General features: G+C 47.0%; 1 protein-coding gene and 1 long non-coding RNA gene across 26 annotated transcripts in view; one reads left to right on the forward strand and one right to left on the reverse strand.

Annotated features, from left to right (window-relative positions):
• Positions 1–490: 490 nt before the first annotated feature.
• Positions 491–3,664, forward strand: LOC127913466 (uncharacterized). 23 transcript variants are annotated; one of them, XR_008085619.1, is made up of 6 exons: positions 491–621; positions 665–752; positions 797–928; positions 969–1,186; positions 1,319–1,505; positions 2,965–3,082. It is a non-coding gene; the product is annotated as an uncharacterized LOC127913466 (long non-coding RNA). The 23 variants fall into 23 exon arrangements; XR_008085625.1 differs by having other exon boundaries at positions 665–708; XR_008085627.1 differs by having other exon boundaries at positions 561–708; positions 753–928; positions 969–1,099; positions 1,144–1,186.
• A 937-nt stretch (positions 3,665–4,601) lies between these two features.
• Positions 4,602–15,120, reverse strand: part of LOC118362207 (calcineurin B homologous protein 1-like) — a 33,605-nt gene continuing 23,086 nt past the window's right edge. The window contains exons 4-8 of one of the 3 annotated variants that reach the window (XM_052485484.1): positions 14,675–14,802; positions 12,116–12,177; positions 9,366–9,407; positions 8,960–9,124; positions 4,602–5,124 (exon numbers count right to left, since the gene is read on the reverse strand). In XM_052485484.1, the coding sequence (XP_052341444.1) occupies positions 5,071–5,124; positions 8,960–9,124; positions 9,366–9,407; positions 12,116–12,177; positions 14,675–14,802 (451 nt within the window). In that variant the 3' untranslated portion in view covers positions 4,602–5,070. Of the gene's footprint in view, positions 5,125–8,959; positions 9,166–9,365; positions 9,408–12,115; positions 12,178–14,674; positions 14,803–15,120 lie in introns of those variants that run through there. The other 2 variants (XM_052485485.1, XM_052485486.1) reach the window with 2 other exon arrangements.

A 15,120-nucleotide genomic window follows, 5' to 3' on the forward strand; every position in this document is an offset into this window, starting at 1 on the left:
ATAAAATGTGATATTAGGCCATCCAAAATTAAACAAAACATTTCATTTCTGAGCAAGCATGGCACATATGTTTTTATTTAAATAAAATCATGTTTTTTTTTATTATTTTTTTTTTTACAATTTTGTCCTAACATTTCACAAGATATAATATATATAATATAGTACATTTGACTTTGATGATCACATGTTGATTAATAAAAACTGATGAAAAAGAAAATATCTACTTCCAGCATCAAGGAGCAGCTGGTGAACCTATACATTTGTTATCATTTTTTTTTTAAAGACAGACCCACAAACACATAGCTTAACGTTCTGTAATATATTAACATTTTTACTGGTTCAATTACATAAGCAGAAATCAAATTCTAATGTTTTTTTTTTTTTCCCCTTCAACTCTCCATCAGAAGTACCTGGAACTAACCTGATGATCATCAAAACAATGAAAGACATTCTACAGTGTGTAATGTTATTAATACAAGACTACAATATATCTAGGTTGATTCACAAGGAGTCTTAAAATGTTCTATTGATCATGGACAGACCGCTGTGTGTGTGTGTGTACGTAGACTGGTTCTGAGCCTCTGCACTATACAGTCACGAGACCAGAGAGGGAGGGGCTAGGTCTGATGCCATACAGTCACGAGACCAGAGAGGGAGGGGCTAGGTCTGATGCCATACAGTCACGAGACCAGAGAGGGTCAGGGCTAGGTCTGATGCTATACAGTTACGAGACCAGAGAGGGTCAGGGCTAGGTCTGATGCCATACAGTCACGAGACCAGAGAGGGTCAGGGATAGGTCTGATGCTATACAGTCACGAGACCAGAGAGAGTCAGGGCTAGGTCTGATGCCATACAGTCACGAGACCAGAGAGGGTCAGGGATAGGTCTGATGCTATACAGTCACGAGACCAGAGAGGGTCAGGGCTAGGTATGATGCCATACAGTCACGAGACCAGGGTCAGGGCTAGGTCTGATGCTATACAGTCACGAGACCAGAGAGGGTCAGGGCTAGGTCTGATGCTATACAGTCACGAGACCAGAGAGGGGAGGGGCTAGGTCTGATGGTATACAGTCACGAGACCAGAGAGGGAGGGGCTAGGTCTGATGCTATACAGTCACGAGACCAGAGAGGGTCAGGGCTAGGTCTGATGGTATACAGTCACGAGACCAGAGAGGGAGGGGCTAGGTCTGATGGTATACAGTCACGAGACCAGAGAGGGTCAGGACTAGGTCTGATGCTATACAGTCACGAGACCAGAGAGGGTCAGGACTAGGTCTGATGCTATACAGTCACGAGACCAGAGAGGGTCAGGACTAGGTCTGATGCCATACAGTCACGAGACCAGAGAGGGAGGGGCTAGTACTGTATGGAGGAGGAGGGGTCAGAGAGAGGGAGGGGCTAGTACTGTATGGAGGAGCTAGTACTGTATGGAGGAGTAGGGGTCAGAGAGGGGAGGGGCTAGTACTGTATGGAGGAGGAGGGGTCAGAGAGAGGGAGGGGCTCGGTCTGATCCAGTCTGAAAATTAAGGCTGTTCCAAATGCCATCGTATTTCCCCAGGATTAGAGGGATATGAGACCCGTAGGCCTCTGGTCTAAAGTAGTACACTATATATATATATATATATATATAGAGAGAGAGAGAGAGAATAAGGTGCCATTTGGGAAATGGCCAGTTGACTTGCAGTAACTAGGTAGGTTGACCCGTAAGATAAAATAAAAACATGATCATTTGGTTCTCATTTAACCCATATGATATTGACAGATGGGAGACAAAAACATTGAACCCGACAAAAAAAATAGTGTCTGTGTATATTAATAGTGAGAGACGCCAAGCTCCAATTGCCAGAGACTGAGGCAGCTCAGGGGTCTGTCCCAAACAGCACCCTATTCCCTACATAGTGCACACTCCTGTCAACCAGAGCACTATTCCCTACATAGTGCACACTCCTGTCAACCAGAGCCCTATTCCCTACATAGTGCACACTCCTGTCAACCAGAGCCCTATTCCCTACATAGTGCACACTCCTGTCAACCAGAGCCCTATTCCCTACATAGTGCACACTCCTGTCAACCAGAGCCATATTCCCTACATAGTGCACACTCCTGTCGACCAGAGCCCTATTCCCTACATAGCGCACACTACTGTTAACCAGAGCCCTATTCCCTACATAGTGCACACTCCTGTCGACCAGAGCCCTATTCCCTACATAGTGCACACTCCTGTCGACCAGAGCCCTATTCCCTACATAGCGCACACTACTGTTAACCAGAGCCCTATTCCCTACATAGTGCACACTACTGTCGACCAGAGCACTATGGGAATCCTATGGCACCCAGTCAAAATGAATTCTCCGTTATGAGGAAGAGAGCGCCTTTTAGGAAGCAGCCTCGTTTTAGAAAAACAAGTCGTAGCTCAGTGAAGAGGAAGGGACATCGATTCTCGTTAGCGTTAACAACCCCCATGCATGTTACTGTCATATATCTGCATATTCATTCTGACAAAGAAAACAGCAACATGTTTTCCTCATCATGGAATTGATAAGTTAGTTTAAATAAATTGGCCTGTTCTGCCCTGGCTAACAATACATCACAATAACAAAGATACCTTTACCATTACATGGCACGACATCTAACAAACAGGTGGAAAGGTGGTATAACGTAGAGCCTTGGTAATAACCACAGGTCCACTTCAACAAGGAGTGGTCTAAGCCATAAGGTTTAATCTCTGTGAGAAGCCGTAGTCGTGACAACAACATAAAGCAACCCAAGGCACGCAAGTACTCCCTTTAGTTTACACAGCGGTGCAAGGCAGAACAGACAAGAGACTAAATTATACAAACTATAAAATGTTATCTAACAAATCCTTGGTCAGCAAAAGAGCATAGTACTGTATGGAGGAGGAGTCAGAGAGAGGGAGGGGCTAGTACTGTATGGAGGAGGAGTCCGAGAGAGGGAGGGGCTAGTACTGTATGGAGGAGGAGGGGTCAGAGAGAGGGAGGGGCTAGTACTGTATGGAGGAGCTAGTACTGTATGGAGGAGGAGGGGTCAGAGAGAGGGAGGGGCTAGTACTGTATGGAGGAGTAGGGGTCAGAGAGAGGGAGGGGCTAGTACTGTATGGAGGAGGAGGGGTCAGAGAGAGGGAGGGGCTAGTACTGTATGGAGGAGGAGGGGTCAGAGAGAGGGAGGGGCTAGTACTGTATGGAGGAGGAGGGGTCAGAGAGAGGGAGGGGCTAGTACTGTATGGAGGAGGAGGGGTCAGAGAGAGGGAGGGGCTAGTACTGTATGGAGGAGGAGGGGTCAGAGAGAGGGAGGGGCTAGTACTGTATGGAGGAGGAGGGGTCAGAGAGAGGGAGGGGCTAGTACTGTATGGAGGAGCTAGTACTGTATGGAGGAGGAGGGGTCAGAGATTGGAGGGGCTAGTACTGTATGGAGGAGGAGGGGTCAGAGAGAGGGAGGGGCTAGTACTGTATGGAGGAGCTAGTACTGTATGGAGGAGGAGGGGTCAGAGAGAGGGAGGGGCTAGTACTGTATGGAGGAGCTAGTACTGTATGGAGGAGGAGGGGTCAGAGAGAGGGAGGGGCTAGTACTGTATGGAGGAGCTAGTACTGTATGGAGGAGGAGGGGTCAGAGAGAGGGAGGGGCTAGTACTGTATGGAGGAGGAGGGGTCAGAGAGAGGGAGGGGCTAGTACTGTATGGAGGAGGAGGGGTCAGAGAGAGGGAGGGGCTAGTACTGTATGGAGGAGCTAGTACTGTATGGAGGAGGAGGGGTCAGAGAGGGAGGGGATAGTACTGTATGGTGGAGGAGGGGTCAGAGAGAGGGAGGGGATAGTACTGTATGGTGGAGGAGGGGTCAGAGAGGGGGGATAGTACTGTATGGAGGAGTAGGGGTCAGAGAGAGGGAGGGGCTAGTACTGTATGGAGGAGGAGGGGTCAGAGAGGGAGGGGATAGTACTGTATGGTGGAGGAGGGGTCAGAGAGAGGGAGGGGATAGTACTGTATGGTGGAGGAGGGGTCAGAGAGGGAGGGGATAGTACTATATGGTGGAGGAGGAGACAGAGAGAGAGATAGCATAGTACTGTATGGTGGAGGAGGAGACAGAGAGATAGCATAGTACTGTATGGTGGAGGAGGAGACAGAGAGCATAGTACTGTATGGTGGAGGAGGAGACAGAGAGAGAGATAGCATAGTACTGTATGGTGGAGGAGGAGACAGAGAGAGAGATAGCATAGTACTGTATGGTGGAGGAGGAGACAGAGAGAGGGAGGGCCTAGTACTGTATGGTGGAGGAGGAGACAGAGAGAGAGAGGGGCATAGTACTGTATGGTGGAGGAGGAGACAGAGATAGCATAGTACTGTATGGTGGAGGAGGAGACAGAGAGACAGAGATAGCATAGTACTGTATGGTGGAGGAGGAGACAGAGAGATAGCATAGTACTGTATGGTGGAGGAGGAGACAGAGAGATAGCATAGTACTGTATGGTGGAGGAGGAGACAGAGAGATAGCATAGTACTGTATGGTGGAGGAGGAGACAGAGAGATAGCATAGTACTGTATGGTGGAGGAGGAGACAGAGAGATAGCATAGTACTGTATGGTGGAGGAGGAGACAGAGAGATAGTACTGTATGGTGGAGGAGGAGACAGAGAGAGGGAGGGGCTAGTACTGTATGGTGGAGGAGGAGACAGAGAGATAGCATAGTACTGTATGGTGGAGGAGGAGACAGAGAGACAGAGATAGCATAGTACTGTATGGTGGAGGAGGGGACAGAGAGATAGCATAGTACTGTATGGTGGAGGAGGAGACAGAGAGATAGCATAGTACTGTATGGTGGAGGAGGAGACAGAGAGATAGCATAGTACTGTATGGAGGAGGAGGAGACAGAGAGAGGGAGGGGCTAGTACTGTATGGAGGAGGAGACAGAGAGAGGGAGGGGCTAGTACTGTATGGAGGAGGAGGAGACAGAGAGGGAGACACAGCTTAGGTCATGTTCCAGCGGGCATGGTGGTGGTAGTAAAATATCCAGCCAATCAGAGAGACCGTCCTGTCAGGAAGTGCAACCAATCAGTGTCTCAGTGCAGGAAGCGGATGCTCATCTTCTGTTCAACATCTACCTTCTCCAGAACCTGAGGAGGAAAGGAACAGCGTCAGTCGCTATCCTCAACAACATGGTATTAGTTGGCTCTAGATCCTGTCCACTGTTGGCTCTAGATCCTGTCCACTGTTGGCTCTAGATCCTGTCCACTGTTGGCTCTAGATCCTGTCCACTGTTGGCTCTAGATCCTGTCCACTGTTGGCTCTAGATCCTGTCCACTGTTGGCTCTAGATCCTGTCCACTGTTGGCTCTAGATCCTGTCCACTGTTGGCTCTAGATCCTGTCCACTGTTGGCTCTAGATCCTGTCCACTGTTGGCTCTAGATCCTGTCCACTGTTGGCTCTAGATCCTGTCCACTGTTGGCTCTAGATCCTGTCCACTGTTGGCTCTAGATCCTGTCCACTGTTGGCTCTAGATCCTGTCCACTGTTGGCTCTAGATCCTGTCCACTGTTGGCTCTAGATCCTGTCCACTGTTGGCTCTAGATCCTGTCCACTGTTGGCTCTAGATCCTGTCCACTGTTGGCTCTAGATCCTGTCCACTGTTGGCTCTAGATCCTGTCCACTGTTGGCTCTAGATCCTGTCCACTGTTGGCAGCAGCCTTTCACCAAGTCAAACTCTGGGTATATGTAAATGTCCTTGGCAAGTAACGGTGATTCTAATTTATTACCATCAAAATTACACAACGTCACATTGGCCAGTCAACGTCACATTGGCCAGTCAACGTCACATTGGCCAGTCAACGTCACATTGGCCAGTCAACGTCACATTGGCCAGTCAACGTCACATTGGCCAGTCAACGTCACATTGGCCAGTCAACGTCACATTGGCCAGTCAACGCCACATTGGCCAGTCAACGTCACATTGGCCACATTGGCCAGTCAACGTCACATTGGCCAGTCAACGTCACATTGGCCAGTCAACGTCACATTGGCCAGTCAACGTCACATTGGCCAGTCAACGCCACATTGGCCAGTCAACGTCACATTGGCCAGTCAACGTCACATTGGCCAGTCAACGTCACATTGGCCAGTCAACGTCACATTGGCCAGTCAACGTCACATTGGCCAGTCAACGTCACATTGGCCAGTCAACGCCACATTGGCCAGTCAACGTCACATTGGCCAGTCAACGTCACATTGGCCAGTCAACGCCACATTGGCCAGTCAACGTCACATTGGCCAGTCAACGTCACATTGGCCAGTCAACGTCACATTGGCCAGTCAACGTCACATTGGCCAGTCAACGTCACATTGGCCAGTCAACGTCACATTGGCCAGTCAACGTCACATTGGCCAGTCAACGTCACATTGGCCAGTCAACGTCACATTGGCCAGTCAACGTCACATTGGCCAGTCAACGTCACATTGGCCAGTCAACGTCACATTGGCCAGTCAACGTCACATTGGCCAGTCAACGTCACATTGGCCAGTCAACGTCACATTGGCCAGTCAACGTCACATTGGCCAGTCAACGCCACATTGGCCAGTCAACGTCACATTGGCCAGTCAACGTCACATTGGCCAGTCAACGTCACATTGGCCAGTCAACGTCACATTGGCCAGTCAACGTCACATTGGCCAGTCAACGTCACATTGGCCAGTCAACGTCACATTGGCCAGTCAACGCCACATTGGCCAGTCAACGTCACATTGGCCAGTCAACGTCACATTGGCCAGTCAACGTCACATTGGCCAGTCAACGCCACATTGGCCAGTCAACGTCACATTGGCCAGTCAACGTCACATTGGCCAGTCAACGTCACATTGGCCAGTCAACGTCACATTGGCCAGTCAACGTCACATTGGCCAGTCAACGTCACATTGGCCAGTCAACGTCACATTGGCCAGTCAACGTCACATTAGCCAGTCAACGTCACATTGGCCAGTCAACGTCACATTAGCCAGTCAACGTCACATTAGCCAGTCAACGTCACATTAGCCAGTCAACGTCACATTAGCCAGTCAACGTCACATTAGCCAGTCAACGTCACATTAGCCAGTCAACGTCACATTAGCCAGTCAACGTCACATTAGCAATCATAATATATAACCGTCAACATTGCATTACAGTTGACGGTACATGTCAGAGCAAAAACCAAGCCATGAGGTTGAAGGAAGTGTCTGTAAAGCCCAGAGACAGGATTGTGTTGAGGCACAGATCTGGGGAAGGGTACCAGCACTGAAGCATTGAAGGTCCCCAAGAACACAGTGACCTCCATCATTCTGCAGCATTGAAGGTCCCCAAGAACACAGTGTCCTCCATCATTCTGCAGCATTGAAGGTCCCCAAGAACACAGTGGCCTCCATCATTCTGCAGCATTGAAGGTCCCTAAGAACACAGTGGCCTCCATCATTCTGCAGCATTGAAGGTCCCTAAGAACACAGTGGCCTCCATCATTCTGCAGCATTGAAGGTCCCCAAGAACACAGTGGCCTCCATCATTCTGCAGCATTGAAGGTCCCCAAGAACACAGTGGCCTCCATCATTCTGCAGATTGAAGGTCCCCAAGAACACAGTGGCCTCCATCATTCTGTAGTGTTGAAGGTCCCCAAGAACACAGTGGCCTCCATTATTCTGCAGCATTGAAGGTTCCCAAGAACACAGTGGCCTCCATCAGTCTCAAATGGAAGTTTGGAACCACCAATACTCTTCCTAGAACTGGCTGCCTGGTCAAACTGAGCAATCAGGGGAGAAGAGGCTTGGTCAGGGAGGTGACCAATGGTCACTGACAGAGCTCCAGAGTTCCACAGAGGAGCTCCTCTGTGGAGATGGGAGAACCTTCCAGAAGGACAACCATCTCTGCAGCTCTCCACCAATCAAACCTTCATGGTAGATTGGCCAGACGTACCTTTTACTGAGAAGTGGCCTCCATAACAGCCTGCTTGGAGTTTGCCAAAAAGCACCTAAAGGACTCTCAGAAACAAGATTCTCTGGTCTGATGAAACCAAGATTGAACTCTTTGGCCTGAATGCCAAGCGTCACATCTGGAGGAAACCTGGCCATCCCTATGGTGAAGCATGGTGGTGGCAGCGTCAAGCTGTGGGGATGTTTTTCAGCTGCAGGGACTGAGAGACTAGTCAGGATTGAGGGAAAGATGAACAGAGCAAAGTACAGAGAGATCCTTGATGAAAAACCAAGGATCCAGAGCACTCTGGACCTCAGACTGGGGTGAAGGTTCATCTTTCAACAGGACAACGACCCTAAGCACACAGCCAAGACAACGCAGGAGTGGCTTCGGGTCAATTCTCTGAATGTCGTTGAGTGGCCCAGCCAGAGCCCGGACTTGAACCCGATCGAACATCTCCGGAGAGACCTGAAAATAGCTATGCAGCGACACTCCCCATCCAAACCTGACAGAGCTTGAGAGGATCTGCAGAGAAGAACGTGGAGACACTCCCCAAATACAGGTGTGCCAAGCTTGTAGTGTCAGACCCAAGAAGACTCAAGGCTGTAATCGCTGCCAAAGGTGCTTCAACAAGGTTCTGGGTAAATGGCCTGAGTATTTATGGAAATGTCATATTTCCATTTTTACCCCCCAAAAACAACAACTTGTTTTTTTCTTCGTAATTATGGGGTATTTGATGTCATTATGGGGTATTGTGATGTCATTATGGGGTATTGTGATGTCATTATGGGGTATTGTGTGTAGATTGATGAGGGGGAAAAAACAATTTAATCCATTTTAGGAATAAGGCTGTGGAAAAAGTCATGGGTACTGAACACACAAACTGAACAAATATCAACGGACTTGGCTCACACACTGCTACAAAGTCAGTACTGTAGAACTGACAACAGAATGTATATTCTAGGTTAGTATTAGGTAATGCCCCCCGGCCCAAACATAAATATGTTGTAAGTTTCCAACCTTGATGAACTCATTAAAGGAAATGGAGTTGTCTCCATTCTGGTCGGCCTCCTGGATGGTCCTATCAGCGATGCTGCCCAGCTGCTCGTCAGAGATGTTCACACCAACCATCATCCTAAGAACCTGGAATAAAATCACGTTCACACCAACCATCATCCTAAGAACCTGGAATAAATTACGTTCACACCAACCATCATCCTAAGAACCTGGAATAAACATGTTCACACCAACCATCATCCTAAGAACCTGGAATAAACATGTTCACACCAACCATCATCCTAAGAACCTGGAATAAACATGTTCACACCAACCATCATCCTAAGAACCTGGAATAAACATGTTCACACCAACCATCATCCTAAGAACCTGGAATAAACATGTTCACACCAACCATCATCCTAAGAACCTGGAATAAAATCACGTTCACACCAACCATCATCCTAAGAACCTGGAATAAATTACGTTCACACCAACCATCATCCTAAGAACCTGGAATAAACATGTTCACACCAACCATCATCCTAAGAACCTGGAATAAACATGTTCACACCAACCATCATCCTAAGAACCTGGAATAAATTACGTTCACACCAACCATCATCCTAAGAACCTGGAATAAACATGTTCACACCAACCATCATCCTAAGAACCTGGAATAAACATGTTCACACCAACCATCATCCTAAGAACCTGGAATAAACATGTTCACACCAACCATCATCCTAAGAACCTGGAATAAACATGTTCACACCAACCATCATCCTAAGAACCTGGAATAAACATGTTCACACCAACCATCATCCTAAGAACCTGGAATAAATCATGTTCACACCAACCATCATCCTAAGAACCTGGAATAAACATGTTCACACCAACCATCATCCTAAGAACCTGGAATAAATCACGTTCACACCAACCATCATCCTAAGAACCTGGAATTAATTACGTTCACACCAACCATCATCCTAAGAACCTGGAATAAATCACGTTCACACCAACCATCATCCTAAGAACCTGGAATAAATCACGTTCACACCAACCATCATCCTAAGAACCTGGAATAAATCACGTTCACACCAACCATCATCCTAAGAACCTGGAATAAATCATGTTCACACCAACCATCATCCTAAGAACCTGGAATAAACATGTTCACACCAACCATCATCCTAAGAACCTGGAATAATCATGTTCACACCAACCATCATCCTAAGAACCTGGAATAAACATGTTCACACCAACCATCATCCTAAGAACCTGGAATAAACATGTTCACACCAACCATCATCCTAAGAACCTGGAATAAACATGTTCACACCAACGTTCCCTAGGGTCTAAAGTTGACAGTTTTCTCCAAGTCTTAACAGCAGAGTTGTAAAGTACAAGAGGACATCCTAAATGTACTATACATAAAATGACAAATAATGAGTATAAGTGAGAGAAAAAAAAAAGATATATATATATATACTTCAATGTGCTGGTAACATGAAGAGTGCAGAAACTGAGTCAGGCTTGAAGTTCCTGTGTCGATAAGCTCTACAAAAAGGCAGGTTCGTGGCGTCACGAACAACGTTAGGCAGCAATGTTGTTTGCAAAACAAGAGATCGGTTTTCAGTGAGTCATTGAACCCGGAGATTACAGTGATTGTAGGTCATAATCCCAGACCAGTCACACAGAGAAGAGCAGGGGTGTATTTATTTAGTTCAAAAGTTTATTGGACAAATTCAGGTTGGTCCCGTCCTGGTTTCTTCTGTTTGGTTCAGAGTAAAAACACCCCAGGTGGCATAGGGCACTGCCAATGACATGGAATAAACAGGAGCTAGAATGGGGACAATGGAGTATGACGAAAACAACATTTAGTTAGTTAGAGGGGGAGTGGGGGGACAGGAGGAGAGGGAGGGGGAAGAAGAGGAGAGACAGGAGGTAAGGGAGGGGAGAAGAGGAGAGACAGGAGGAGAGGGAGGGGGGAAGAAGAGGAGAGACAGGAGGAGAGGGAGGGGGAGAGGAGAGGAGAGGAGAGACAGGAGGAGAGGGAGCTAGAATGGGGACAATGGAGTATGACGAAAACAACATTTAGTTAGAGGTGGGGGGTGGGGGAGGGAGACAGGAGGAGAGGAGAGGGAGCTAGAATGGGGACAATGGAGTATGACGAAAACAACATTTAGTTAGTTAGAGGTGGGGGGAGACAGGAGGAGAGGGAGCTAGAATGGGGACAATGTAGTATGACGAAAACAACATTTAGTTAGTTAGAGGGGGAGTGGGGAGTGGGGGGGAGACAGGAGGAGAGGGAGGGGGGGAGAGGAGAGACGGGAGGAGAGGGAGCTAGAATGGGGACAATGTAGTATGACGAAAACAACATTTAGTTAGTTAGAGGGGGAGTGGGGGGACAGGAGGAGAGGGAGGGGGAAGAAGAGGAGAGACAGGAGGTAAGGGAGGGGGGGAGAAGAGGAGAGACAGGAGGAGAGGGAGGGGGGAAGAAGAGGAGAGACAGGAGGAGAGGGAGGGGGGAGAGGAGAGGAGAGACAGGAGGAGAGGGAGCTAGGATGGGGACAATGTAGTATGACGAAAACAACATTTAGTTAGTTAGAGGGGGTGGGGGGAGGAGAGACAGGAGGAGAGGGAGGGGGAGGGGAGACAGGAGGAGAGGGAGGGGGGGGGGGGGGCAGGAGGAGAGGGAGCTAGAATGGGGACAATGACGAAAACAACATTTAGTTAGGGTTGGAAATTTACAAAAAAAAATGACTGTCCAGGGCAAATTCCCTCTCCTTCTCAATGCCAAAAACACTTTGAAATTCCCGTAAGTATATGCTGAGCAGCAGGGCTCCTGACAAATAAATCTTTTCCTCCTTGTCCGTCTTGGTATTAACTTTGATAGGCTCAAATTACATCATGACACGAGGAACAAACCGAAGGACAATTCTCTCTCTGCCTAAGATCTTGTTATTCAGCTCTAGGGTCATTTCCTTCATCAGGGGGAAGAGATACCTGGTCCCCCTTGATGAAAACTCTTAGCATCAAACAACTCCACAACATTCAAGCCCTGATTGTTGAATGAGAATATGGTGTTGAGGTCTGGTATCAAAAGATTAAGGTTCTCCCCCCCATCCTAGTGGGGGAACCACAAGTGTGTCATTTTAACCCTGACTCTATTCTCACCTGCAGCAGCTCGTCACGGGAGATCTTATCATCTCTGTCCAGGTCGTACAGCTGGAAAGCAACTGGAAGGGGGTGGGGGAACGAGAGACAGGAGGAGAGGGGGTGGGGGAACGAGAGACAGGGGAGGGGGGGAGACAGGAGGAGAGGGGGGGAAGAGGAGAGACAGGAGGAGAGGGGGGAAGAGGAGAGACAGGAGGAGAGGGGGGGGGACAGGAGGAGAGGGGGGGAGACAGGAGGAGAGGGGGGAGACAGGAGGAGAGGGGGGAGACAGGAGGAGAGGGGGAGACAGGAGGAGAGGGGGAGAGGGAGAGGAGAGACAGGAGGAGAGGGAGGGGGGGGAAGAGGAGAGGAAGAGGAGAGACAGGAGGAGAGGGGGAAGAGGAAGAGGAGAGACAGGAGGAGAGGGGGAAGAGGAGAGGAGAGACAGGAGGAGAGGGGGGGGAGAGGAGAGGAGAGACAGGAGGAGAGGGGTTTTGAGGTCAAATAATCGTTTTCAAAATAAATTTATATCCATCAGATTGGGAAAGAAGAGTCAATTGGTATATAGTATTCTATAGTACAGTTAACCAACAGCCTGTTAGTATATAGTATTCTATAGTACAGTTAACCAACAGCCTGTTAGTATATAGTATTCTATAGTACAGTTAACCAACATATATAGTATTCTATAGTACAGTTAACCAACATATTTAGTATTCTATAGTACAGTTAACCAACATATATAGTATTCTATAGTACAGTTAACCAACATATATAGTATTCTATAGTACAGTTAACCAACATATATAGTATTCTATAGTACAGTTAACCAACAGCCTGTTAGTATATAGTATTCTATAGTACAGCTAACCAACATGTATAGTATTCTATAGTACAGTTAACCAACATATTTAGTATTCTATAGTACAGTTAACCAACATATATAGTATTCTATAGTACAGTTAACCAACAGCCTGTTAGTATATAGTATTCTATAGTACAGTTAACCAACAGCCTGTTAGTATATAGTATTCTATAGTACAGTTAACCAACATATATAGTATTCTATAGTACAGTTAACCAACATATATAGTATTCTATAGTACAGTTAACCAACATATATAGTATTCTATAGTACAGTTAACCAACATATTTAGTATTCTATAGTACAGTTAACCAACATATATAGTATTCTATAGTACAGTTAACCAACATATATAGTATTCTATAGTACAGTTAACCAACATATATAGTATTCTATAGTACAGTTAACCAACAGCCTGTTGGTATATAGTATTCTACAGTACAGTTAACCAACAGCCTGTTGGTATATAGTATTCTATAGTACAGTTAACCAACAGCCTGTTGGTATATAGTATTCTATAGTACAGTTAACCAACAGTCTGTTGGTATATAGTATTCTATAATACAGTTAACCAACAGTCTGTTGGTATATAGTATTCTATAGTACAGTTAACCAACAGTCTGTTGGTATATAGTATTCTATAATACAGTTAACCAACAGCCTGTTGGTATATAGTATTCTATAGTACAGTTAACCAACAGCCTGTTGGTATATAGTATTCTACAGTACAGTTAACCAACAGCCTGTTGGTATATAGTATTCTACAGTACAGTTAACCAACAGCCTGGTGGTATACAAATTCAGCAAAAAAAGAAAATGTCCCTTTTTCAGGACCCTGTCTTTCAAAGGTAATTCGTAGAAATCGAGATAACTTCACAGATCTTCATTGTAAAGGGTTTAAACACCATTTTCCATGAACCATAAACCACTGTACTATAAACACTGTTTATGAACTGAGCTTGTTGTCATTGCAGGCAATCTAAACGCTGTGCGTTACAGGGAAGACATCCTCCTCCCTCATGTGGTACCCTTCCTGCAGGCTCATCCTGACATGACCCTCCAGCATGACAATGCCCTCAGCCATACTGCTCGTTCTGTGCGTGATTTCCTGCAAGACAGGAATGTCAGTGTTCTGCCATGGCCAGTGAAGAGCCCGGATCTGAATCCCATTGAGCACGTCTGGGACCTGTTGGATCGGAGGGTGAGGGCTAGGGCCATTCCCCCCCAGAAATGTCCGGGAACTTGCAGGTGCCTTGGTGGAAGAGTGGGGTAACATCTCACAGCAAGAACTGGCAAACCTGGTGCAGTCCATGAGGAGGAGATGCACTGCAGTACTTAATGCAGCTGGTGACCACACCAGATACTGACTGTTACTTTTGATTTTGACCACCCCTTCGTTCAGGGACACATTATTCCATTTCTGTTAGTCACATGTCTGTGGAACTTGTTCAGTTTATGTCTCAGTTGTTGAATCTTGTTATGTTCATACAAATATTTACACATGTTAAGTTTGCTGAAAATAAACACAGTTGACAGTGAGAGGACATTTCATTTTTTGCTGAGTTTAGTACTCTATAGGAAATTGTCAACTGATCTGGCCTGGGTCGCAGTTCTGTTTGTGCCGTCTTGACTCCTTGTCACTCATCATTTATTGTCAAGACAGCACAAACAGAGCTGGGACTCGGGCTAGGACCCCACCCACTGATTAGACTTACAGAGCAGCTTATTGGTCCTGCTGTTGAGAGGTTCAGAGGCAGTGGGGTCCTTGTTCTTCTCGTTGTCTTCTATAGGACGGAAGTGAGCCAGGGTTCTCATGAAGCCCCTGAAGTTCACCTGGTCCTCTCTGAGAAAACACACAGCCGGGACAACGACAATGACATCAACCCGACCAGAAGAGCCTTCATAGAGATATTTCTATTTTTAAGCTGTATAATTTGCTGAATAGAGACACACAGCAAAACAGGTCATTCACATGATTGGTCATGACTTGGGAGGTCAGAACACCTTAGACCAACGCGACCTAATATCAGGCTATTCATTGTGGCCCACATGACTAGGGCTGTGGCGGTCATGTCCCCCCCCCAGCCGGTAACTGTCATGCAAATAACTGCCGGGCTCACGGTAATTTAAAGTTAACAAACATTTCGCATCTCTGGGCTTC

Source organism: Oncorhynchus keta, chromosome 29 (genome assembly GCF_023373465.1).
Source record: "Oncorhynchus keta strain PuntledgeMale-10-30-2019 chromosome 29, Oket_V2, whole genome shotgun sequence".
Classification (NCBI taxonomy): domain Eukaryota; kingdom Metazoa; phylum Chordata; class Actinopteri; order Salmoniformes; family Salmonidae; genus Oncorhynchus; species Oncorhynchus keta.